The 24,337-nt window shown below is 43.0% G+C and overlaps 1 protein-coding gene across 2 annotated transcripts; it reads right to left on the bottom strand.

Moving 5' to 3' along the window:
- Positions 1-7,773: 7,773 nt before the first annotated feature.
- LOC124032032 (N-fatty-acyl-amino acid synthase/hydrolase PM20D1.2-like) lies at positions 7,774-24,324 on the bottom strand. Of its 2 annotated transcripts, XR_006838198.1 has the most exons (14): positions 24,017-24,324; positions 23,810-23,896; positions 20,129-20,364; positions 19,844-19,930; positions 18,049-18,182; positions 14,184-14,303; positions 13,302-13,377; positions 13,118-13,179; positions 12,879-12,957; positions 12,032-12,103; positions 11,376-11,541; positions 11,126-11,225; positions 8,752-8,988; positions 7,774-8,628 (listed from the first exon to the last, which is right to left on the bottom strand). XR_006838198.1 is itself a non-coding variant. In XM_046343999.1 (13 exons), exons 1-13 carry the CDS (start codon positions 24,234-24,236, stop codon positions 8,859-8,861), a joined length of 1,569 nt encoding a protein of 522 aa, XP_046199955.1. In that variant the 5' UTR covers positions 24,237-24,324; the 3' UTR covers positions 7,774-8,858. The 2 variants fall into 2 exon arrangements, 1 of the variants encoding a protein (XP_046199955.1); XM_046343999.1 differs by having other exon boundaries at positions 7,774-8,988.
- Positions 24,325-24,337: the final 13 nt, after the last annotated feature.

Raw genomic sequence — 24,337 nt, 5'->3', positions numbered from 1 at the left:
CTCAAGACCCAGGGAGTTTTACATGCTAAGCTATATGTCTATTATCTCTTAGGGCCTCCAACAGCAATCCTTGCATTTACAATAAGTGTTACATACAGTCACATTTCTCTTTAATTTATTTAAATGCATGACATTGGGTGTGCAAATGAATTAATCTCTCGTCTTGGACAGAAATCCTGCTCTGAATACATTATTGGCAGTTGGAACTACCCAGTAAGTATTGTTGTCAGAAAGCAATGATTAAGTTTGTCATGTTTCAGGAGATGTTACAGCAGTAGGAAAGAAAGAGAACATTTCTTAATAATCTACTGTTATACCCTGGAGCAGGAGGGAGCCACCCAGAGGACAAGTATAGGTTCACATTGCTGTGCGGGGTCAGTTTGGCATTCACAGCAACAGTAGTAATAATCACAAATATCTGGAAAGCATGATATCTGTATTTAATGGGTCCTCCATAATGATTACGTTCAACCTTAACTGATCCAGCACAACATTGTCATGGTATTATTTCATGGATTAAAAAAACATGAGCTGGCACACACCCAGAATAATAGTTTGTATGGAGGTGCTGACTAACGGTGAATAAACTATCAAAAGAAAGTCACACACTCCATGTATAGTCTCACAGCAATTTCATGGGTATTTACCAATATTTCAGCATCACTGTGCCTTCCTCTGGGTAATGTCACGAATGCTTGAACCAGGTTATGTAGACACACAGTGCAATTAGTGTAATCAATGACAGTAGTGAGGGGTGTGTCATAATGATTAAGTTCATTAAAATGTATTAGTGAAACTGTTAAAAAATAGTATATGGCATATTAAATATATTACGCTATTGTTGTCATATAGATACATAATGGAATATTGTACATCATATTAGCATCAACATACATTATTGTTTCATTCAATTTCACAATTTCGTATTTCATTTTTGTAACATGTAATCTTTTGGTTCAACCTTAATATATAATGAACATCATCAGAGGGAACATATTAGGTGTACGCTAATAAGCTGTCAAAATATTTTTTCAATTTATAAGACTTGTTCATAAAGGAAAATGTGTTCATAAGAAGGGCCAGAGATCAAAATCAATATTCAGACCACTAGGGGTCAATGTTTTTAGATCGGATATCCAGCCTCCCTTTGTAGTAGTAGGATCTCGATGTTACCTCCTCTCCTTGGTAGAGCAACATGCTCATTGCCTGTGTAGTTGAGGGAGGAGATGGGAGGATTAGCTTCAACAAAGTGAACTGCTACTGGATAATCAAAGTTCTTACACCTGATTGAGCTGCGGTGTTCAGCTATGCGTTGTTTTAATTGTCTTTTTTCAATTGTCCTACATAAGCTTTTCCACACGAACAGTCTTGCATGAGATGATACCCCTAACAGGGATCTTTCCACCTGTATGTGGGTGTCTGAAGAAAGACGTTTTTATAGTACTATTGCACTGTGCACATGAGCCACATTTGTAGTTTCCATTTGGGATAGGTGTCAAGAGTGTCTGAGTGGGCTCAGTTTGGTGAGATCTGACATGCCTCCTATCTCCAATATTGCGACCACGCTTATAGACCACAAGTGGGTGTTCCTTGAAGATTATTATTATTATTTTTGTCTGAATGCAGAATATGCCAGTGCTTTTTTCAGGATTGCTTTAATTTTCTCTGAAACTTTGGTGTAAAAGACAGTTGCGTTGTTTTTTTCTTTGATTTGAGTTTTTAGTAATTTCGCTCTTGGTTTTTGAGATATTTTCATCATTGCAGCATCAAGAGTTTTGTCCTTGTAGCCTCTCATTTTGAATTTCTGTCATTTTTTTAGCGTTGCTGTCAAAATCTGACTGGTGGGCAGATTTGATTTAACCCTGCATAACTGGCTATATGATAGTATGCATCCCCTTCCCCTCAAGAATGATCTATCAGCACATAGCAAGGTATTGAGATCTGTGGGCTTTGTGTATAAGTCTGTGTGCAATGCATAATTCTCTTTGATAATCCATAAATCCAGGTAATTTATTTTTCTCTCATCAGTCTGCATGGTGAATTGGAGGTATTCAGAGCTCTCGGTTAGTAGAGTTTGGAATTAATTTAGTTTCTGCTGACTTCCTTCCCAGACCACAAAAACATAATCTATGTATCTCTTCAATAGAAATACTTTAGAAAGTAAGGGTTCTGTCTTGGTTTTAAAAAGGAATGCTTCTTTAAATTGTCCCACATACAGGTTTGGATAGTTGGGGAGCACATGGCTACACCACGAATTTGATGGAAAAAGTCTGACTCAAAGACAAAGTAGTTATGGGATAATACCAGTTCAGTAAGTTGTAAGATGCAATCATTGGATGGAGCAAGGGTAGAGTCTCTCTGCTGAAGGAAGTATTGTAGCGCCTGCAAGCCTCCAGTGTGTGGGATGTTAGTGTACAAGCTCTCCACATTAAAAGTGGCCAGCAGGGTGCCCTCTGGTATCCTTCTTAAGCCCTCTATCAATGTGATCATATGACTATAGTCTTTGACATAAGATGGGAGATTCTCAACCATCGGTTTAATGTGGTAATCCACAAATGTAGAAATGTTGGCTGTCAGAGTCAATTGCTACTACAATGGGTCTACCTGGAGGAGGAGACACTGGGTCTACCTGGAGGAGGAGACACTGGGTCTACCTGGAGAAGGAGACACTGGGTCTACCTGGAGAAGGAGACACTGGGTCTACCTGGAGAAGGAGACACTGGGTCTACCTGGAGAAGGAGACACTGGGTCTACCTGGAGAAGGAGACACAGGGTCTACCTGGAGAAGGAGACAATGGGTCTACCTGGAGAAGGAGACAATGGGTCTACCTGGAGAAGGAGACACTGGGTCTACCTGGAGGAGTCAATGGGTCTACCTGGAGGAGGAGACAATGGGTCTACCTGGAGGAGGAGACAATGGGTCTACCTGGAGGAGGAGACAATGGGTCTACCTGGAGGAGGAGACAATGGGTCTACCTGGAGGAGGAGACAATGGGTCTACCTGGAGAAGGAGACAATGGGTCTACCTGGAGAAGGAGACAATGGGTCTACCTGGAGAAGGAGACAATGGGTCTACCTGGAGGAGGAGACACTGGGTCTACCTGGAGGAGGAGACACTGGGTCTACCTGGAGGAGGAGGAGACACTGGGTCTACCTGGAGGAGGAGGAGACACTGGGTCTACCTGGAGGAGGAGACAATGGGTCTACCTGGAGGAGGAGACAATGGGTCTACCTGGAGGAGGAGACAATGGGTCTACCTGGAGGAGGAGACACTGGGTCTACCTGGAGGAGGAGACAATGGGTCTACCTGGAGGAGGAGACACTGGGTCTACCTGGAGGAGGAGACACTGGGTCTACTTGGAGGAGGAGACACTGAGTCTACCTGGAGGAGGAGACACTGGGTCTACCTGGAGGAGGACACAATGGGTCTACCTGGAGGAGGAGACAATGGGTCTACTTGGAGGAGGAGACAATGGGTCTACCTGGAGGAGGAGACACTGGGTCTACCTGGAGAAGGAGACACTGGGTCTACCTGGAGGAGGAGACAATGGGTCTACCTGGAGGAGGAGACAATGGGTCTACCTGGAGGAGGAGACACTGGGTCTACTTGGAGGAGGAGACAATGGGTCTACTTGGAGGAGGAGACAATGGGTCTACTTGGAGACACTGGGTCTACTTGGAGGAGGAGACAATGGGTCTACTTGGAGGAGGAGACAATGGGTCTACTTGGAGGAGGAGACAATGGGTCTACTTGGAGGAGGAGACACTGGGTCTACCTGGAGGAGGAGACAATGGGTCTACCTGGAGGAGGAGACAATGGGTCTACCTGGAGGAGGAGACAATGGGTCTACTTGGAGGAGGAGACAATGGGTCTACCTGGAGGAGGAGACACTGGGTCTACCTGGAGGAGGAGACACTGGGTCTACCTGGAGGAGGAGACACTGGGTCTACCTGGAGGAGGAGACACTGGGTCTACCTGGAGGAGGAGACACTGGGTCTACCTGGAGGAGGAGACAATGGGTCTACCTGGAGGAGGAGACACTGGGTCTACCTGGAGGAGGAGGAGACAATGGGTCTACCTGGAGGAGACAATGGGTCTACCTGGAGGAGACAATGGGTCTACCTGGAAGAGGAGACACTGGGTCTACCTGGAAGAGGAGACACTGGGTCTACCTGGAGGAGGAGACACTGGGTCTACCTGGAGGAGGAGACACTGGGTCTACCTGGAGGAGGAGGAGACACTGGGTCTACCTGGAGGAGACAATGGGTCTACCTGGAGGAGACAATGGGTCTACCTGGAAGAGGAGACACTGGGTCTACCTGGAAGAGGAGACACTGGGTCTACCTGGAAGAGGAGACACTGGGTCTACCTGGAAGAGGAGACACTGGGTCTACCTGGAAGAGGAGACACTGGGTCTACCTGGAGGAGGAGACACTGGGTCTATCTGGAGGAGGAGGAGACACTGGGTCTACCTGGAGGAGGAGACAATGGGTCTACCTGGAGGAGGAGACACTTGTTTGTGTAATTTAGTGACTGTATAGGAAGCTGGTATCTTGGGAAATTTCACACACAGAAATTCAACTTCTTTTTTAGTGATTTGTCCTGATTCCAAACATCTTTCCACTGTGGATGATATATTATGCTGGAATTCCAGGGTAGGGTAACAATTCAGATTGTGATAGAAGTCACCTTTAGATAGTTGTCAGCGACATTCATTCACATAGTCACATTTGTTTTGTATACAAATTCCTCCTCCTTTGTCACATTTTTTATGATAATCGAAGGATCTGACTTTAAGTCCTTAAGAGCCATTCTCTCATCTCTCCTCAGGGGGGAGGTGCAGCTATGACAGCCAAAAGTCAGACACTGGTTTTCGAACAGCAAGGCTCAAATTAACATGGCCGTGTTTCCATTGTTTCTAAAAGTTTTTTTTCTTTCTAATATCAAAATAAACATGGCTCCAACCCCCAAATCACACACACTCACAAACTGAAATCATGTGTGTTCATTGTACAAGAAATTACTGAGAGCCTCGTACCACCAAGACTGGTCTACGTAATTCCATCCGCTGTGTCCTCAACCGGCCGTTGCAGGACGTCGGAGCAGACGCTTCTACTTATCCCAGCCTGCTAACTTTATACACCGTGTCTACTACGTGCTAGCATAGTAACGACTACCCTGCGGCTTCCCTGTTCCATCGATTGCTGTTCACTGGACCCTATGATCACTTGGCGACATAGCTGATGCCTGCTGGACTGTTCATTTATCATGGAACTCCATTTTGTTTATTTTTTGCTTGTTTGTGTCGGTCCTAGCCCCAAACTCAGGCCCTGTGTGGAGTTAACCGACCCTCTCTGCCCATTCATCGTCATTTTACCTGTTGTTGTAGTCTTAGCTGATTAGCTAGCTCTCCCAATCAACACCTGATTGCTTTATGTCTCGCTTTATGTCTCTCTCAAATGTAAATATGCCTTGTATACTGTTTGGGATAGTTATCATTGTTTTAGTTTACCGCGGAGCCCCTAGTCCCACTCTACATGCCTTAGAGTCCTCCTTTGTCACACCCCCAGTATAACCGGCACTTCTAATTTAAAAAATTAATCTCCCCAGAAATAAGTCTCACTGTTGCCACCTGTTATAGACCCCCCTCAGCTCCCAGCTGTGCCCTGGACACCATGGACGAGGGGCAATCAATTCACATATCTTCAGAGTTGGTTCTGTTGGGTGACCTAAACTGGGATATGCTTAACACCCCGGCAGTCCTACAATCTAAGCTAGATGCCCTCAATCTCACAAATCATCAAGGAACCCACCAGGTACAACCCTAAATTCGGAAACATGGGCACCCTCATAGATATTATCCTGACCAACTTGCCCTCCAAATACACATCTGCTGTTTTCAATCAGGATCTCAGCGATCACTGCCTTATTGACTGCATCCACTATGGGTCTGCGGTCAAACAAGCACCGCTCATCACTGTCAAATGCTCCCCTATAACACTTCTGCGAGCAGGCCTTTCTAATCGACCTGGCCCGGGTATCCTGGAAGGATATTGACCTCATCCCGTCAGTCGAGGATGCCTGGTCGTTCTTTAAAAGTAATTTCCTCACCATCTTAAATAAGCATGCCCCTTTTAAAAAATGTGGAACTAAGTACAGATATGGCCCTTGGCTCACTCCAGAACTGACGGCCCTTGGCTCACTCCAGAACTGACCGCCCTTGACCAACACAAAAACATCCTGTGGTGGACTGTAATAGCGTCGGATAGTCCCTGCGATATGCAACTATTCAGGGAAGTCGGGAACCAATACACGGTCAGTCAGGAGAGCAAAGGCAGGCATTATCAAACAGAAATTTGCATCCTGTAGCTCTAACTCCAAAAGCCTTTGGGACACTGTAAAGTCCATGGAGAACAAGAGCACCTCCTCTCTACAGCTAGCCATGCTTTCCTCCTGGCTACCCCAACCCCGGCCCTTCTTTGGACACTGTGTAAACTAACATCCAAACGAGCTTCAATGCCATACAACACTCCTTCCATGGCCTCCAACTGCTCTTAAATGCTAGTAAAACCAAATGCATGCTTTTCAACCGTTCGCTGCCCGCCCGACTATCATCACTACCCTGGATGGTTCGGACCTAGAATATGTGGACAACTACAAATACCTAGGTGTCTGGCTAGACTGTAAACTCTCCTTCCAGACTCATATTAAACATATCCAATCCAAAATAAAATCTAGAATCGGCTTTCTATTTCGCAACAAAGCCTTCTTCACTCACGCCGCCAAACTTATCCTAATAAAACTGATTATCCTACAGATCCGACTTCGTCCATGTCATCTACAAAATAGCTTCCAATACTCTACTCAGCAAACTGGATGCAGTTTACAGTGCCATCTGTTTTGTTACCAAAGCCCCTTATACCACCCACCACTGCAACCTGTGTGCAGCCTGTGTGCAGGTCAAACAAAAACACCCTAATTACTTGACAAAAGTAATCCACTCAAACGCACCCATTGTATCATTCCATGCTTGACAATAACACATTGTGTACGACAAATTTGCCACCCCTTCCTCCCACGACCACTCCACCACCGTGCCTACATTAGTTTAGATTCTAATGTCAATATGTACACCAATTACAACGGAATACCAATTGTGATATCATTCAATAGTGAGCCAAAAATAAAGTACTTGTACAATGTTTGTATGTAATATTTGTTGATGCTGCGGATTGTGATTTGCCTTTCAGTTGAAATGTTTGAAACCTTTGTTGATACACATTAACTCCAACTGTAAAGTAGGCTACTACTTAGTAGTAAGTATAGTCTACAATAGGTAAATAAGAAAACAATATTGTGAGGCTACTTGTTAATGTGGCATGGATCTAGACCTGTCTGAACACGGTTCGCTAACCGGGATTCCTTGGGACATCACCACCCCAGGGTTTCCCAAACTCAGTCCTCAAGACCCCAAGGGGTACACGTTTTATTTTTTGCCCTAGCACTACACAAATGATTAAAATAATCACCAAGCATTGACCATTTGAATAAGTTGTGTAGTGTTAGAGCAATAACCAAAACATGCTTCCCTTGGGACCCCGAGGACAGAGTTTCAGAAACGCTGCAACCCCTACCCTAACCATTTTGAATGTCAACTTCAGTTGGGTAGAGATGTCCCAAGGATCCCAGATAGCAAGGACTGTCTGAACACTTAAAATCATGTCTGACTACATTGTTTGGACACACCAACTGGAAACAAAGATGGCCGTCACCACAGTGCATTTAGTTTATTATCCATTATGTTCACTACACCCCCACATCAATGAAATCTTTAGCGTCATTAGCACAGAACCTCCGACACTAGGCAGCAGTATTTCAAGAAAAATAGATACTTTCACAGTTATCATCTGAAACAGAGGATTAAGTATTGCATCTCAATTAACCTGTGTGTTTAATATTCACAATTAAAAAATGCTCTCAAATACCTCAGAAATCAGCAAGTAAAATAGCATGCAAAATTCTCCTTTTAAAAGCTTGCGATTTCAATCTTCATACCATTAATGTGCATTAATTGTTTTACATAATATCTTTAATTTAATATTAATTTACAGGTGCCATTCCACAGGGAGGAAATTTGGCCAGCAAATATCAGATGATCGCTCTCACATGCATGCTGCATACACTTCATCAATCACCTACTTCAAGCTTCATGTTGCCAATGACCAGTAACAAAATAAAAGTAACATATCAAATTGATGTTGTACCAATCAAAACGGCTTTTCTATGGCCATACCAACATCTAACTCCATATCTCTAATGCAATACTGTCACCAGGTGGGGGGGGGGGTATTTTCTTTTTAAAAATGTAACCCAGATCAAATTCTCTGTTGTATTATTTCTGTTCCTCGTAAGACTTTGCAACATTGAATTGCTGTACTCATTGATAATACAATCCGATTGTCTTCATTCAAACTATAGCATTGATCCTAGTGTGCACATGGTTTGTTGCTTATCACCACGAGACAACTGTGCTTCTTCCAAAATATTGGAGGGACCAAACCTGACAGGGTAAACAGAATATAAAAGTGTAATCTGGATTATGAATGTAAGAGGCTGCATTTACACAGGCAGCCCAATTCTGAGATTCTAATTGGTCTTTTGACTAATCACATCAACACTTTTCAGATCTGATTGTCAAAAGACCAATTAGTTAAACAGATATTAGAATTGGGCTGCCTGTGTACACACAGCCGGAGTGGCATACACTTGCAGCAATGGATAAGTGAACCACTAAAGCACAACCACCGCCCACAGTACCCATAATGCCCTACAACTTTAGAGCTCATGACCTACAACTTTAGAGCTCATGACCAGCACTGTGAGGAGAAGGGAGGTCCTTGATGTCACAGTTCTGGATTAGATTGAAGTAAAAGACCACCAGTTCCTCGTAGTTCTTCTTAGAAATCCTCTCGTTAATACCATGGAACCTGAAAATGCAGAGGGAAAAGATAGAAAGATAGTGGCCAAACTACATTAAGTTGAGGTGTTCTCGTTTGTCGAATGCAGTACAGAGCATTGTTTAACCACCCTTGTCGGCACACTGTGTGTATAGGGCTGATTTACATTTTATGGTTCAACCGTGGCACATGGCTAGATCATAAGACTGGAGTATTAGTCTCATGATCAACAAAAGAACAGGGCCTTGTGTTCAAACAATCTTATGACTAGATCATTATGACTACATTCAAAACCTTGCTTCTGGACAAACTAAACACCTTCTTCCCCCGCTTTGAGGACAACACAGTGCCACCGACGCGGCCCGCTACCAAGGACTGTGTGCTCTCCTTCTCCGTGGCAGATGTGAATAAGACATTTATGCGTGTTAACCCTCGCAAGGATGCAGAGCAAGACGGCATCCCTAGCAGCATCCTCAGAGGATGCGCAGACCAGCTGGCTGGAGTGTTTACAGACATATCCAATCTCTCCCTATCCGTCTGCTGTCCCCACTTGCTTCAAGATGTCCACCATTGTTTCTGTACCCAAGAAAGTAAAAAGGTAATTGAACTAAATGACTATTGTGCCATAGCAATCACTTCTGTCATCATGAAGTGCTTTGAGAGGTTAGTTAAGGATCATATCACCGCTACCTTACCTGACACCCTAGACTCACTTCAATTTGCTTAATGCCACAATAGATCCACAGGCGATGAAATCGCCATCACACTGCCCTATCTCATCTGGACAAGAGTAATCCCCATGTAAGAATGCTGTTCATTGACTATAGCTCAGCATTCAACACCATAGTACCCTCCACGCTCATCATTAAGCTCGAGGCCCTGGGTCTGAACCCCGCCCGGTGCAACTGGGTCCTGGACTTCCTGACGGGCTGCCCCCCAGGTGGTGAAGGTAGGAAACAACACCTCTACTATGCTGATCCTCAACACAAGGGCACCAACAAGGGTGCTTGCTCAGCCCCCTCCTGTAGTCTCTGTTCACCCATGACTGCATAGCCACTCATACCTCCAACTCAATCATCAAGTTTGCAGACGAAACAACAGTAGTAGGCCTGATTACCAACAATGCTGAGACAGCCCACAGGGAGGTGAGGGCCCTGGGAGAGTGGTGCCAGGAAAATAACCTCTCACTCAACGTCAACAAAACAAAAGAAGCCGATTGGGGGCTTCAGGGAACAGCAGAGGGAGCATGCCCCTATCCACAGACGGGACCGCAGTGGGGAAGTTCCTCGGTGTACACGTCACTGACAAACTGAAATGATCCACCCACACAGACAGTGTGGTGAATAAGGCGCAACAACGCCTCTTCAACCTCAGGAAGCTGAAGAAATTTGGCTTGGCCCTTAACTTTTACAGATGCACAATTGAGAGCATCCCGTCAGGCTATATCACCTCCGGGTACAGCAACTGCACCACCCACAACTGCAGGGCTCTCCAGAGGGTGGTGCAGTCTGCCCAACACATCATAGAGGGCAAACTACCTGCCCTCCAGGACACCTACAGCACCTGATGTCACAGGAAAGCAAAATAAAAATCAAGGACATCAACCACCCGAGCCACTGCCTGTTCATCCCGCTATCATCCAGAAGGCAAGGTCAGTACAGGTGCATCAAAGCTGGGACTGAGAGACAAAAAAACAGACTAAAACAGACTTAAATAGCCATCATTAGCCAGCTTCGACCCGGTTACGCAAACCCTGCACCTTAAAGGCTGCTGCCCTAGAAACAGACTTGGAATCACTGGCCACTTGAATAAATGGAACACTAGTCACTTTAATAATGTTTAAATACTGCTTTACTCATTTCATGTGTACACTATTCTATTCTACTGTATTTTAGTCAATTCTGACATTGCTCGATCTAATATTTATATATTTCTTAATTCCATTCTTTTAGATGTATGTGTATTGTTGTGGATCGTTGTTAGATACTACTGCACTATTGGAGCTGAATACATTTTGATTTGAACACAAGCATTTCGCTACACCCGCTAAATATGTGTATGTGACCAATAAAATGTGATTTGATTAGAGCTGGAGAGAGCTCTTCTACACAGAATATTTCCTTGTGGGTGTTATGGCTCACAGTTCTTGTTACAGTGTGTGTCCTACCTCTGGGCGTCCCCTGGTCTGAACCATGTAGGAGCAAAGCGATAGATGTCCTTGGCCAGGTCAGTGTAGTGACGGCTGTCTGTGTTTCCGATGCAGATACCTGCACATTGGAATATGATAGTAGGTCTCGACATAAAAATGCTAAAACATTGCCTGAACAACCCATTTCATTAGCAGAAAACATTTTCAACATCATGGTGGGCAAACCAACCTAATACCATTCCCTCTCCACGTACCCCCCATTTCTTACCAGGGGCAACAGTAACTTGTGGGAACTGGTCCAGCACAGTCTTCTTGATGATCTGGAACCCAAAGGATGTTTCATCGTAGGAGCTGACAGGCAACGGGTCAAAGCCATCCACTAGCTCCATCTTAACCCTCTCATCTCCCACGGTGGACTGGATCAACTCCAAAACCTGAAGGGAGGACAAATACACTATCATTGTGAAAACTGAACAGTTTTCTTCAACTGTACTTCAAAGTTGCCAGCATGACTAAATTAAATACATTTTCAATGTTTTACTTTTGTGAGAGGGCCATATGATTCTAGCTAATATAATAGAGAAGTAACATGAGTTTTTAATATAGCATGTGGTTGAACCATATAGATAGCAGTAGATTTGCAATGTCGCAGCACCATTCATTAGACCAGGGATCACCAAATAAATTCAGCCGTGGGACAATTTTCCTTGAGCAGATGGTCAGGAACATAATTACAAATCATTTGTAGACTACAAATTGCCCGCAAACATATATAATATTTGACTAAAACAATAATTTAAAATATTTATTGCTCAAAAAACTTGGGGTGCCAAATAAAAATCACCCATGGGCCAATTTGGTCCGTGGGTCACCAGTTGGGGAACCTGGCTTTAGACAGAGCTTGCAGTAAATACTAATCCCCACCTCTTGTAGTGACTGTGCGGAATGTATTCGCAGATTCACATAGGCCTCGGCTTGGGAAGGAAGAATGTTAACCTGTGAAGAAAGAAAATAAATGTATGTCATTAAAAAGGACTCCCCAGAGGAAGTTGCCACCACTATTTCAATGTAATTTCCTGTCCTACAGATGTAATACACATTTAGGTTCCACAACTAAAGTATGACAAAGGCTACTTATACATATTCACGAATTGGGTGTGGGAATTTCCACTTGGACTTGATAAACATCAACCAACAGGACACCGACAGCAGTACAGTTAGCATGCTAACCTTATCTAGCTAGTTAATGTTATCCGTTGTTGCCATTTGTTTTTTTACTACAGACTATTCAAAAGATTAGCTAGCTGGCTCTATGGCTGGTTCTGGAACTGGATTTGTCATAAGCACTGATTTACGGAAAGCAGATGGAAACCACTGGACGCAAATCCACCATAGAAATAGAAAAGAATATGATGAAGCTCCGGTAATACGGATAACTATTGAGAGATAGCTGATATGCATTTTTCTATATTTGGAATGGAAACGATGCAACCTCTGGTAGGCTGCTGACAGGCTTTGGCTGTGGTACAGAAAAGCAAAGCCAGTCAGTGTTCAGGGTTCTCACAGGGGAAATGATAGGCTACAATGACTTAGCTCATGATCATACACGCCGAAAATGACATGTAACTGCAGGTGCCTTTTCATTATCTGGACAGACACTTGTGGTTTCTGGCCATTGTCTTTCAGCTCAGAAAAGTGATTTATACTAGTGCGGGCATTTAGCAGACAACTTTATGCACGATATGTAATTTATCATGACTAGATATTGTACCTTAACTCCTGAGTTGAACATAGTGATTGCAGTTGTGGTTCTCACAAAAGCATTTGTATCAGGTCTTCTTTCCATTACTCTGTAGCGCAAATAAAAGCTGTTAATTAGGTTTCATAATTAAATCAACACCATAAATTCCCACAACATGAGGTATGTTTATTTTATAGGAGTATAAATCTGCATGTAATTCAAATAATCAAAGATGGAACAAGCCAGTGAAATTCAGAGTGGAAAATTACCTTCCAAGGAGTGGGGAGAACAGCCACATATTCGACATGACAAATTTGAGTGGGAGCCTAAACTGTGAGAAAGAAAGTGATAAAAACATTTTTACTGACAAATAGATGTTGTAATTTGATGGAACTTTCCCTTTAACACTCTATAGCACTTATGGGATGTCTGAGGCTAGAAACACAGCATTACCTTGTGAGCCAGGTGTTCAAAGGTCCCACGTTCAGGGCCTTCACCAAACAACCTAGGCATTGGGTTATCCTCCAATCTGACGAAACAGATCACGTGTGCTTAGACTTAGAGAATGTGGGCTTAGGTTCACAAAGATTCCTCCCTTTACTGAGTTTCCTAATATTATTAACTGAAAAGGTCCTAAGAGGGAACTTGGACCCTGTAAAATGTCTCATGCTCTTTATACTGAGTATATAGAGTTGTGTGAAGTTGGCTGGTGGACCATTCTTGATACATACAGGAAATTGTTGAGTGTGAAAAACCGAACAGTTATTGACACAAACCGATGCACATGGCACCTACTACCATAACCCGTTCAAAGGGACTTAAATATTTCTTTAACATGATATCAATAAGGGATAAAAGGTTTAACCTGGATTTGCCTGGTCAGTCTATGTCATGGAAAGAGCAGTTCTTAACTGTTTTGTATACTCCGTGTATGTTCATGGCTGACCATGCAAGGAAAATGGAATTCCCTTTGATTGCACAGTACCTGTAGTTGTTAAGCAATGGCTACACACAATAGACCCATCTAGCCTGTGATTAGTAATGGAATAAAATATATATATACAAAAATAAATCAATAGTTATATATCACCATATTATAAAACCGATACTTTGACCCCAAGGAACAATTTGTACAAATTTAGAAAAATACAAATCTAGGTAGCGCTAGTGGGCTGTAGTTTTCACCAAAACAGTGGTATTTTTCATTCTATAGCTTGTTCTCCATCTTCTTTTGAATAGCAAGCCAACCTCGGCAGCTATGTATTGTGAAAATGTATCTGGAGGTCCCTGACAATTCCCAGCAATACCTGTGATGATTCACTAATCCCCTCTTACCTTTTGACTGCTCCTGCCAGGATGCCTATGCTGCTCTCTCTGGGAGGCATGGAGGAGTGACCCGGGGCCTTGGAAACGCTCAGCTTCACCGTAGCTAGCCCCTTCTCACTGATCCCAATCCTGACATATACACACACATGCAAATCAAATAAAAATCTAATATTTGTCACATTATTTGTTACAGTGAAATGCTTACTTACAGTTGAAGTCGGAAGTTCACATACACTTAGGTTGGAGTCACTAAAACTAGTTTTTCCAACCACTCCATAAAACTACAGTTTTGACAAGTCGGTTAAGACATCTACTTTGTACATGACACAAGTAATTTTCCAACAATGGTTTACAAATATATTATTTCACTGTATCACAATTCCAGTGGGTCAGTAGTTTACATGAAATAAAGTTAGTCAACTTTAGTGTAAGGCCTACCTTCAATCTCAGTGCCTCTTTGCTTGACATCATTGGAAAATCAAAAGAAATCAGCCAAGACCTCAGAAAACAAGTCTGGTTCATCCTTGGGAGCAATGTCTAAATGCCTGAAGGTACCACGTTCATCTGTACAAACAATAGTACGCAAGTTTAAACACCATGGGTGTCATACCGCAGTCATACCGCTCAGGAAGAAGACACGTTCTGTCTCCTAGATATGAATTTACTTTGGTTCGAAAAGTGCAAATCAACCCCAGAACAGCGAAGGACCTTGTGAAGATGCTGGAGGAAACAGGTACAAAAGTATCTATATCCACAGTAAAACGAGTCCTATAGACATAACCTGAAAGGCTGCTCAGCAAGGAAGAAGCCACCGCTCCAAAATCGCCATAAAAAGGCGAGACTACGGTTTGCAACTGCACGTGGGGAAAAATATCATACTTTTTGGAGAAATGTCCTCTGGTCTGATGAAACAATAATAGAACTGTTTGGCCATCGTCATGTTTGGAGGAAAAAGTGGGAGGCTTGCAAGCCAAAGAACACCATCCCAACCGTGAAGCACGGGGGTGGCAGCATCATGTTGTGGGCGTGCTTTGCTGCAGGAGGGACTGGTGCACTTCACAAAATAGATGGCATCATGAGAGAAGGAAAATTATGTGGATATATTGACGCAACATCTTAAGACATCAAGTCAGGAAGTTAAAGCTTGGTCGCAAGTGGGTCTTCCAAATGGGCAATAACCCCAGGCATACTTCCAAAGTTGTGGCAAAATTGCTTAAGGACAACAAAGTCCAGGTATTGGAGTGGCCATCACAAAGCCCTGACCTCAATCCCATTGAAAATTTGTCAGCAAAACTGAAAAAGCGTGTGCGAGCAAGGAGGCCTAAAAACCTGACTCAGTTACACCAGCTCTGTCGGGAGGAATGACCTAAAATTCACCCAACTTATTGTGGGAAGCTTGTGGAAGGCTACCTGAAACGTTTGACCCAAGTCAAACAATTTAAAGGCAATGCTACCAAATACTAATTGAGTGTATGTAAACTTCTGACTCACTGAAGAATGTCATTAAAGCTGAAATAAATCACTGCTTTTATTCTGACATTTCACATTCTTAAAATAAAGTGGTGATCCTAACTGACCTAAGACAGGGACATTTTACTTGGATTAAATGTCAGGAATTGTGAAAAACTGAGTTTAAAAATATTTGGCCAAGGTGTATGTAAACTTCCGAATTCAACTGTACAAGCATTTGAAAAAGGAACACAAAGTAACAATAACGAGGCTATATACAGGGGGTACCGGTACCGAGTCAATGTGTAGGGGCACAAGTTGGTCGAGGCAATGTGTACATGTAGGTAGGGGTAACGTGACTATGCATAGATAATAAACAGCAAGGGGGGGGGGGGGATCAATGCAAACAGTCTGGGTGGCCATTTGATTAATCGTTCAGCAGTCCTATGGCTTGGGGGCAGAAGCTGTTGAGGAGCATTTTGGACCCAGACTTGGCGCTCCAATACCGCTTGCCGTGCAGTAGCAGAGAGAACAGTCTATGACTTGGGTGACTGGAGACTGAGAATTTTTAGGGTCTTCCTCTATAGGTCCTGGATGACAGGAAGCTTGGCCCCGGTGATGTAATGGGCCGTACACACTACACTCTGTAGAGCCGTGCGGTCAGATGCCGAGCAGTTGTCATACCGGGTGGTATGACTTGCCTAGTTAAATAAAAAGGTTTTAAAAAATAAAAAAAGCACTTCATGACTGCCCGACATGAGTGCTACGGAGCAGTAGTCATTTAGGCAGGCAACCTTTGCTTTCTTGGGCACAGGGACTATGGCGGTCTGCTAGAAACATGTAGGTATTACAGACTTCATCAGGGAGAGGTTGAAAATGTCACTTGCCAGTTGGTCCGGCACATGCCCTGAGTACACGTCCTGGTAATTCTTCTGGCCTTGTGAATGTTGACCTGTTTAAAGGTCACACAGGGATCACACAGTCGTCCGGAACAGCTGGTGCTCTCATGCATGCCTCAGTGTTGCTGGCCTCGAAGCAAGCATAAAAAGGCATTTAGCCCATCTGGTACGCTGGTGTCACTGGGCAGCTCGCGGCTGGTTTTCCCTTTGTAGTCTAATAGTTTGCAAGCCTGGCCACATCCGTAGAGCGTCAAAGCCGGTATAGTAGGATTACGTCTTAGTCCTGTATTGACACTTCGCCTATTTGATGGTTCATCTGAGGGCATAGCGAGATTTCTTATAAGCATCCGGATTAGTGTCCCGCTCCTTGAAAGCGGCAGCTCTATATGTTGCCTGTAATCCATGGCTTCTGGTTGGAATATGTATGTATGGTCACTGTATGGACGTTGTAGTCGATGCAATTAAGCCTGTGACTGAAGTGGTATACTCCTCAATGCCATTGGGTGAATCTCAGAACATATTCCAGTCTATGCTAGCAAAACAGTCCTGTAGCATAGCATTCACATCATCTGACCACTTCCTAATTGAGTGAGTCATTGGTACGTCCTGCTTGAATTCTTGCTTGTTAGCAGGAATCAGGAATATAGAATTATGGTCGGGTTTTCCAAATGGAGGGTGAGGGAGAGCTTTGTATGCATCTCTTTGTGTGGAGTAAAAGTGGCCTAGAATTTCCCCCCCCCTATGGTTGCACATGTAACATGCTGGTAGAAATTAGGTGAAACAGATTTAAGTTTGCCTGCATTAAAGTCCCATGGCCACTAGGAGAGCCGTTTCTGGATGGCTAGAGTGGTCACATTTGCTATTATAAACACAACAATTTTGGTGACGAAACTATCAGTAGTTGAAAATGCGACAGAGACCCATTTAACTTGTTTATTTTTATTTGGGAATTTAACCGCGAAAGTTGTTCTCACACAGCCTTTTATCCACAATAAGTCCAGTTGATGGAAACATCTCTGGTGGGAAAATGTGCATATTGTCGTACTCACATTTTTAAATAGTCGCATGAAGATCTGTCACCAATTGGATAGAAACCAAGCTAATATGTGAGTTTCTTGTTGAAAATATATTTTACGCAGGACCTTGTAGTCAGCCATTTTTGCATGGGTGGAGTTTTGGCTTGCCTGTTGACATCACCAGGCAGTATAGGTTAATAGACCAATAAAGAGAGAGTTCCAAACCTCTCTGCCAATAACAGATAGTTTTTTCAGGTTACTAATCCCTCCCATTAGGCCCTTCCAATTACACCCCTCACTCAGACCACTCCTAGACAGTACTAACTAAATTATTTTTTGCTAAAAATCTATTTGGATTTGACATTTTTAATGGAAAACTATTATAATGGTACTTAATTATTACCCAGAAATGAGTTCATATTGAGATTTTAAAAAATGGCTACATTGGGCCTGTGGTTATAATCACTTAGAAAGACACTAAATATGAGACAAGAGTGAATGAATGCTTACAGAGCAGCAGGCCCCTGCAGACCACTGATGACTCCATCCAGCACAGCCAGACCCTCATCCAGTACAAACGCCAGCTGTACCCCTTTCTTCTTCAGCACCCTCACTATGTTCATTGCCCCCTGGAAGCCACTCACCTACAGTAGACCGACAAAATCCTGTTAATGATTTCTGTTCCTTTTCAGTTAGTGAAATACAGTTGAAGTCGGAAATTCACATACACCTTAGCCAAATACATTTAAACTCGGTTTTTCACAATTCCTGACATTTAATCCAAGTAAATATTCCCTGTTTTAGGTCAGTTAGGATTACCACTTTATTTTAAGAATGTGAAATATCAGAATAATAGTAGAGAGAATGATTTATTTCAGCTGTTATTTCTTTCATCACATTCCCGGTGGATCAGAAGTTTACATACACTCAGTATTTGGTTGCACTTCATTTAAATAGTTTAACTTGGGTCAAACATTTTGGGTAGCCTTCCATAAGCTTCCCTCAATAAATTGGGTGAATTTTGGCCCATTCCTCCTAACAGAGCTGGTATAACTGAGTCAGGTTTGTAGGCCTCCTTGCTTGAACACGCTTTTTCAGTTCTGCCCACAAATTTTCAATAGGATTGAGGTCAGGGCTTTGTGATGGCTACTCCAATACCTTGACTTTGTTGTCCTTAAGCCATTTTGACACAACTTTGGAAGTATGCTTGGGGTCATTGTCCATTTCGAAGACCCATTTGCGACCAAGGTTTAACTGACTGTTATATTGAAGCAACATCAAGACGTCGACATAATTTTCCTTCCCTCGTGATGCCATCTATTTTGTGAAGTGCACCAGTCCCTCCTGCAGCAAAGCACCCCCACAACATGATGCTGCCACCCCGTGCTTCATGGTTGGGATGGTGTTCTTCGGCTTGCAAGCCTCCCCCTTTTAATCCAATCATAATGATGTTCATTATGGCCAGTTATATTTTTGTTTCATCGGACCAGAGGACATTTCTCCAAAAAGTACAATCTTTTTCCCCATGTGCAGTTGCAAACCGTAGTCTGGCTTTTTTATGGCGGTTTTGGAGCAGTGGCTTCTTCCTTGCTGCGTGGCCTTTCAGGTTGCGTCGATATAGTTCTTGTTTTACTGTGGATATAGATACTTTTGTAACCGTTTCCTCCTGCATCTTCACAAGGTCCTTTGCTGTTGTTCTGGGATTGACTTTCACATTTCGCAACAAAGTACGTTCATCTCAAGTAGACAGAACGCGTCTCCTTCCTGAGCGGTATGACGGCTGCGTGGTCCCATGGTGTTTATACTTACGTACTATTGTTTGTACAGATGAACATGGTACCTTCAGGCATTTGGAAATTACTCCCAAGGATGAACCAGACTTTTTTTCTGAAGTCTTGGCTGATTTCCCTATGATGTCAAGCAAAGAGGCACCGAGTTTGAAGGTAGGCCTTGAAATTCATCCACAGGTACACCTCCAATTGACTCAAATGATGTCAATTAGCCTATGATCATTTTCTAGATTTTTCCAAGCTGTTTAAAGGCACAGTCAACTTAGTGTATGTAAACTTCTGACCCACTGGAATTGTGATACAGTGAGTTATAAGTGAAATAATCTGTCGGCAAACAATTGTCGGAAAAATTACTTGTGTCATGTACAAAGTAGATGTCCTAACCGACTTTCCAAAATTATAGTTTGTTAACAAGACATTTGTGGAGTGGTTGAAAAACGAGTTTTAATGACTCCAACCTAAATGTATGTAAACTCCCGACTTCAACTGTAAATACCTCTACCAACTTCACAAACCTCCTCATCATGTCCCAAACCAATGAAGAATCCCCTTCGCGGTGAATAACCTCTTATCAACAGGTACTCCAGAGCCTGGAGAATTCCCTACAGTGAAAGATTTGTCTGGTTAAATTCTCACCATGTGAAATCGTATTATTGGGTGAGAAAATCAGCAACCACATCGTTGATTACGCAATGCTCTTAGCTCAAAGATAATATATATCATAGATTTAGCTCTACAAACTGGTCCTTGTAACACCCAGGTTCCATAAACATCTACCCACTGTCAACCCTCAGTCTCACCATGACAGACTGCTTGTTATCGATGGTCCCTCTCCCGTAGATGAATCCATCTATCTCCTTTGCAGAGAATGGTGGGGCCTCCCATCCGTCTCTCTCCTCAGCAGGCACCACATCTATGTGGGCCAGCAGCATGTAGGGGACGAGGGCCAGGTCAGAGCCCGGCACCCAGAACAGGTGGCTGTAATTGGCCACAACCTCATGCTGGACCAGGTGGGAAGAAAACACTGTCGGGAAAGCTGGCAGACGAAAAAAAAATCTGTTAAGTGTTAGGAAATGCAGGATACCACCCGTAAGAAAAAAACTGCACTCAGAGTGTTGCATTATTCTGCATCCAAAATACCACAGTCGACTGCACTTTTACTGCAGTTTCAAAACTGAAATCTTTTTTTGGAAGGGCATTTCTATTAAGCTTTTAAAATAGTGGATTTGAAGTAAACACAGATGCATTACTGCTTGAGTATCAGAAAGCAGTGTCGAAATGCTAATTGGTAACTTTATATGCTCAAAGCCCGGCATTTGGCGATATTGAGTCGTTTCATCTTATGGTCTTAAGGGAATGCATGCAGCAGGCTACTAGTATCCCGCGTGGAGTTTTTTTGTTGTGTGTACATTCTCCATTCAGGCTGCAAAGACATCAATTTCCTCCTTAACTCAATTTAATAGTGAGAAGGCAGAATTTCTTTGGGAAAGTATGCATACTTTCTTGATGAAACAACATTTCCCACCCCCATGGTGGTGGCTAATGCTACTTCCTGATGTTTAGCCAGGGTCATGTCTAGATGGGACACAGCTTGTCAAAATTGAGGTCAAAAGTGATTTTTTACATTTTAGCTAACCGTACTATTTTCCTAACCGTAAACTGAATTATCCTAACCTGGGGGGTTATGAAGGAACCAATGGGATGCTCAAGGTGGGGCATTCCTGCAGGGAACCCTTAAAATATTATCGTGCAGTTGCATACATGGATTTATCAGGCTTCGCTAAGGGGCTGTAAAATTAAAGTTGTAACAAAGTTGACATTTGGGCATAGCATCCATTTTTTTCACGACCCCCAACACCCTACCATAATACTTCACCTAACAGTATATGGCCTGTGCGCATTTTAGCACTTCACTGAGCTGGCAAGCCTCCAGCTACACAGCACTCACGTAGAAGCAGTAATAGTTAGTTCAGAGTATTTCTGAGTCAACTTTTTAGACGACATGCGTCCCATTATGCCTGATGTAAGCCAAACACTGCATTCCACAGTAAGAACCTCATACCAACAGTCAAGCGTGGTGGTGTGATGGTTTGGGGATGCTTTGCTGCCTCAGGACATAAAGGCTTGGCAACAATGATTTGAAAGTCGCAAAATTAATCAAATGCTGTTTCTTGCCTTAAGCTGGGCATAATTCACAAGTGATAATATCATTCACAGGTAAAAGGCTAATATTGTCACCCATCAAACTATTCCTGATTTAATCTTATTGTTGCATATACTAAATAATATATGTGAAATTTGTTTTGATTTAGGTGCATGATAATGGTCCATTCTCTCTCGAAACATGGGGCAGCAGAAGAAATACATGTCATCTATGCACTTAAATAGCAAATGGAGGACGCTTTTCCCGTGGTTCATTATCATGTCAGCCAGGTAGGCTATACTCCTGTTGTAAGGAGAAGCAATATGCTTAATATTAATAAATATATATAGTAGGCCTAGCCTATAGAACGCTGGATGGGAACCTCTTCTTTTAATAGAGGCCATCACTCTGTTCTCTCACGCAACAGCATAGCCTATAGAATTGTTGCGCACTGTTTGATTAGATGTTTGAATATATTTGCATTGATGTCAGAGTGATTAGAGGGACAATAGAGTGCTGAGTACCAGGCAGTTAACAAGTCTGGTAGGCTACTAATGACCATCAGCAGCATCAGAGCTTTTTAATTTAATCTTTATTTAACTAGGCAAGTCAGTTAAGAAATACATTCTTATTTACAATGACCGGCCTACCCCGGCCAAACCGGACGACACTGGGCCAATTGTGCACCGCCCTATGGGACTCCCAATCACGACCAGTTGTGATATAGCCTGGAATCGAACTAGGGTCTGTAATGACGCTTCTTGCACTGAGATGCAGTGCCTTAGACCGCTGCGCCACTCGGGAGCCTAATTACCATGACTTAGCGGTCACGTGGAATTAGAGTGCCTTCATGACTCGTCACCGCCAGTGTGACGGTAATATGGTCACCGTAACAGCCCTAGTCCACATACACATATCTGTCATGCTGCTGCTCCAGTTTCAACTGTTCTGCCTGTGGCTATGGAACCCTAACCGATTCAACAGACATGTTACCTTGTCCCAGACCTGCTGTTTTGGACCCTCTTTCCCCCTCCCTCTACCACACATGCTGTCTCAACCTCTTAATGCTCAGCTATGAAAAGCCAACTGACATTTACTCCTGAGGTGTTGACTTATTGCACCCTCTACAACTGTGATTATTATTTGACCCTGCTGATCATCTATGAATGTTTGAACATCTTGAAGAACAATCTGGCCTTAATGGCCATGTACTCTCAATCTCCACCCAGCACAGCCAGAAGAGGACTGGCCACCCCTCAGAGCCTGGTTCCTCTCTAGGTTTCTTCCTAAGTTCCTACCTTTCTAAGGAGTTTTTCCAAGCCACCATGTTTCTACATCTGCATTGCTTTCTATTTTAGGCTGGGTTTGTCTATAAGCACTTTCTGACATCTGCTGATGTAACAATGGCTTCATAAATACATTTGATTGTTTTATAATGTTAGCTGAATGTAGTAATAAATAAAGGCTACATTTCTTTAAATGGACAATTCTGTGAACTGTCTTGTGCAAGTTTTAAATTGACATAATACCCATTAGTAAAGGTATCAGCTAGAGATGACATGCAGGAACGTACAGAGATTTGTAGTTTTGACATGTCTAAATTGATTCCATTTAGCATTTTTGAACCTGAAAGTAAATAGAGCCAAATATATTGAGATGAGAGAGATGTACATGGTTATCAAAACCTCAAGCCAAGGTAAGCATACACAGCCCTTATTTTAAATGTTTCTAAAATCCCTTATGGGAAAATGGGGTAAAAATGATTGGAACCATTTCCCTGTTTGACTACTAGGTTATGACACCTTCAATGTGGGATTCTACTCAGAGATGTGGTGAGGCTACACCTCAAATTACATACTAGTCATGAAAAACATGCAGTTACTTGCTGTATATAACTGATGATAGAGCTAAATGTGCGCAATTGTTTTGCATGGAATAAACATACATTTGTAGTTATGACTATGTTCTTCAAGGGGTGATGACATTCCAAGTAGTTAACATGTATTTCATATTTCCTTGAAAACGACACGCAGTTGTCAATGCGTTCTGCGGAGCTGAGGGACTACATGCACCCAGCAGGCAAATCGAATGCTCCATCTTATTGTGACGTTTCATTGAAAACGACCAGCGCCATGCATTCCTTTTGGACGGTAAAATGAAACGAATTCTTATCGCCATTTGCCGGCCTTGTGCTCAGTGGGCTAATGGGCCTTGTGTTCAGTGGGCTAGTGTACTCAGTGAAAACATGTGTCCTACAGTAACCGGTTATAATATAACCGCCTATGCAACATGTACCTGCTCCTAAACCAAGTATATCAGTAGATATCCGGTAGTTTACCTTTCCTCAAGAGGCCGTCGAACTCGCGCAATGCGGTGGTGTTGAGCTGCGTCTCCGTGGTTGACACGGTGGGAATCCGGATTGCGTCTGCGTACAAAAAAGCAGGCGGCGTTGAGCAAATTTGGTGTGCACATTATAGCGATTAATCATTCACACAGCATGGGTTGACAAACCTCAGCTTGATGATCGAATTAGTCTGGATCTCACCTCTGAAATTCGATAGAAGCTCCTCTCTCTGGTGCTGGTTTATGTCAGACGCAATATTGTTTGTCTTCTCCCAGTGTGCAAGTTGAAGTCCTGCATTCACATCAAACGTTAGTGTCCTTACAGTGGCTGCAACGAAAAAGGCTAATATAACTAATAACAAGCTAAACGACACAATTTTCACAAACTTGAGAATGTTCAATTTTGCACTGCGTTCGGTCATTTTTTAAATTCGACAGTGCACAGCGTGTTGTTGTGAAGAGTGCAAGCTGCTCGTGACGTGTTCTGCTAATTTGATCTATGAATGATCGTTTGAGCGCCACC

This window comes from Oncorhynchus gorbuscha, linkage group LG03, assembly GCF_021184085.1.
Source record: "Oncorhynchus gorbuscha isolate QuinsamMale2020 ecotype Even-year linkage group LG03, OgorEven_v1.0, whole genome shotgun sequence".
NCBI classification, from domain to species: Eukaryota; Metazoa; Chordata; class Actinopteri; order Salmoniformes; family Salmonidae; genus Oncorhynchus; species Oncorhynchus gorbuscha.
Note: the sequence above shows the minus strand (reverse complement) of the source record. Positions and strands in the feature narration are given on the sequence as shown.

Bases quoted from the DNA above. Each gene is read 5' to 3' on its own strand.
- LOC124032032 (XM_046343999.1), bottom strand. From the start codon at position 24,236: ATGACCGAACGCAGTGCAAAATTGAACATTCTCAAGTTTGTGAAAATT. The intron at 23,897-24,016 runs GTGAGATCCAGA...TTTTGTACGCAG, and splicing joins GCTTCTATCGAATTTCAGAG to ACGCAATCCGGATTCCCACC. The intron at 14,304-18,048 runs GTAAGCATTCAT...TGTATATGTCAG, and splicing joins CTGCAGGGGCCTGCTGCTCT to GATTGGGATCAGTGAGAAGG.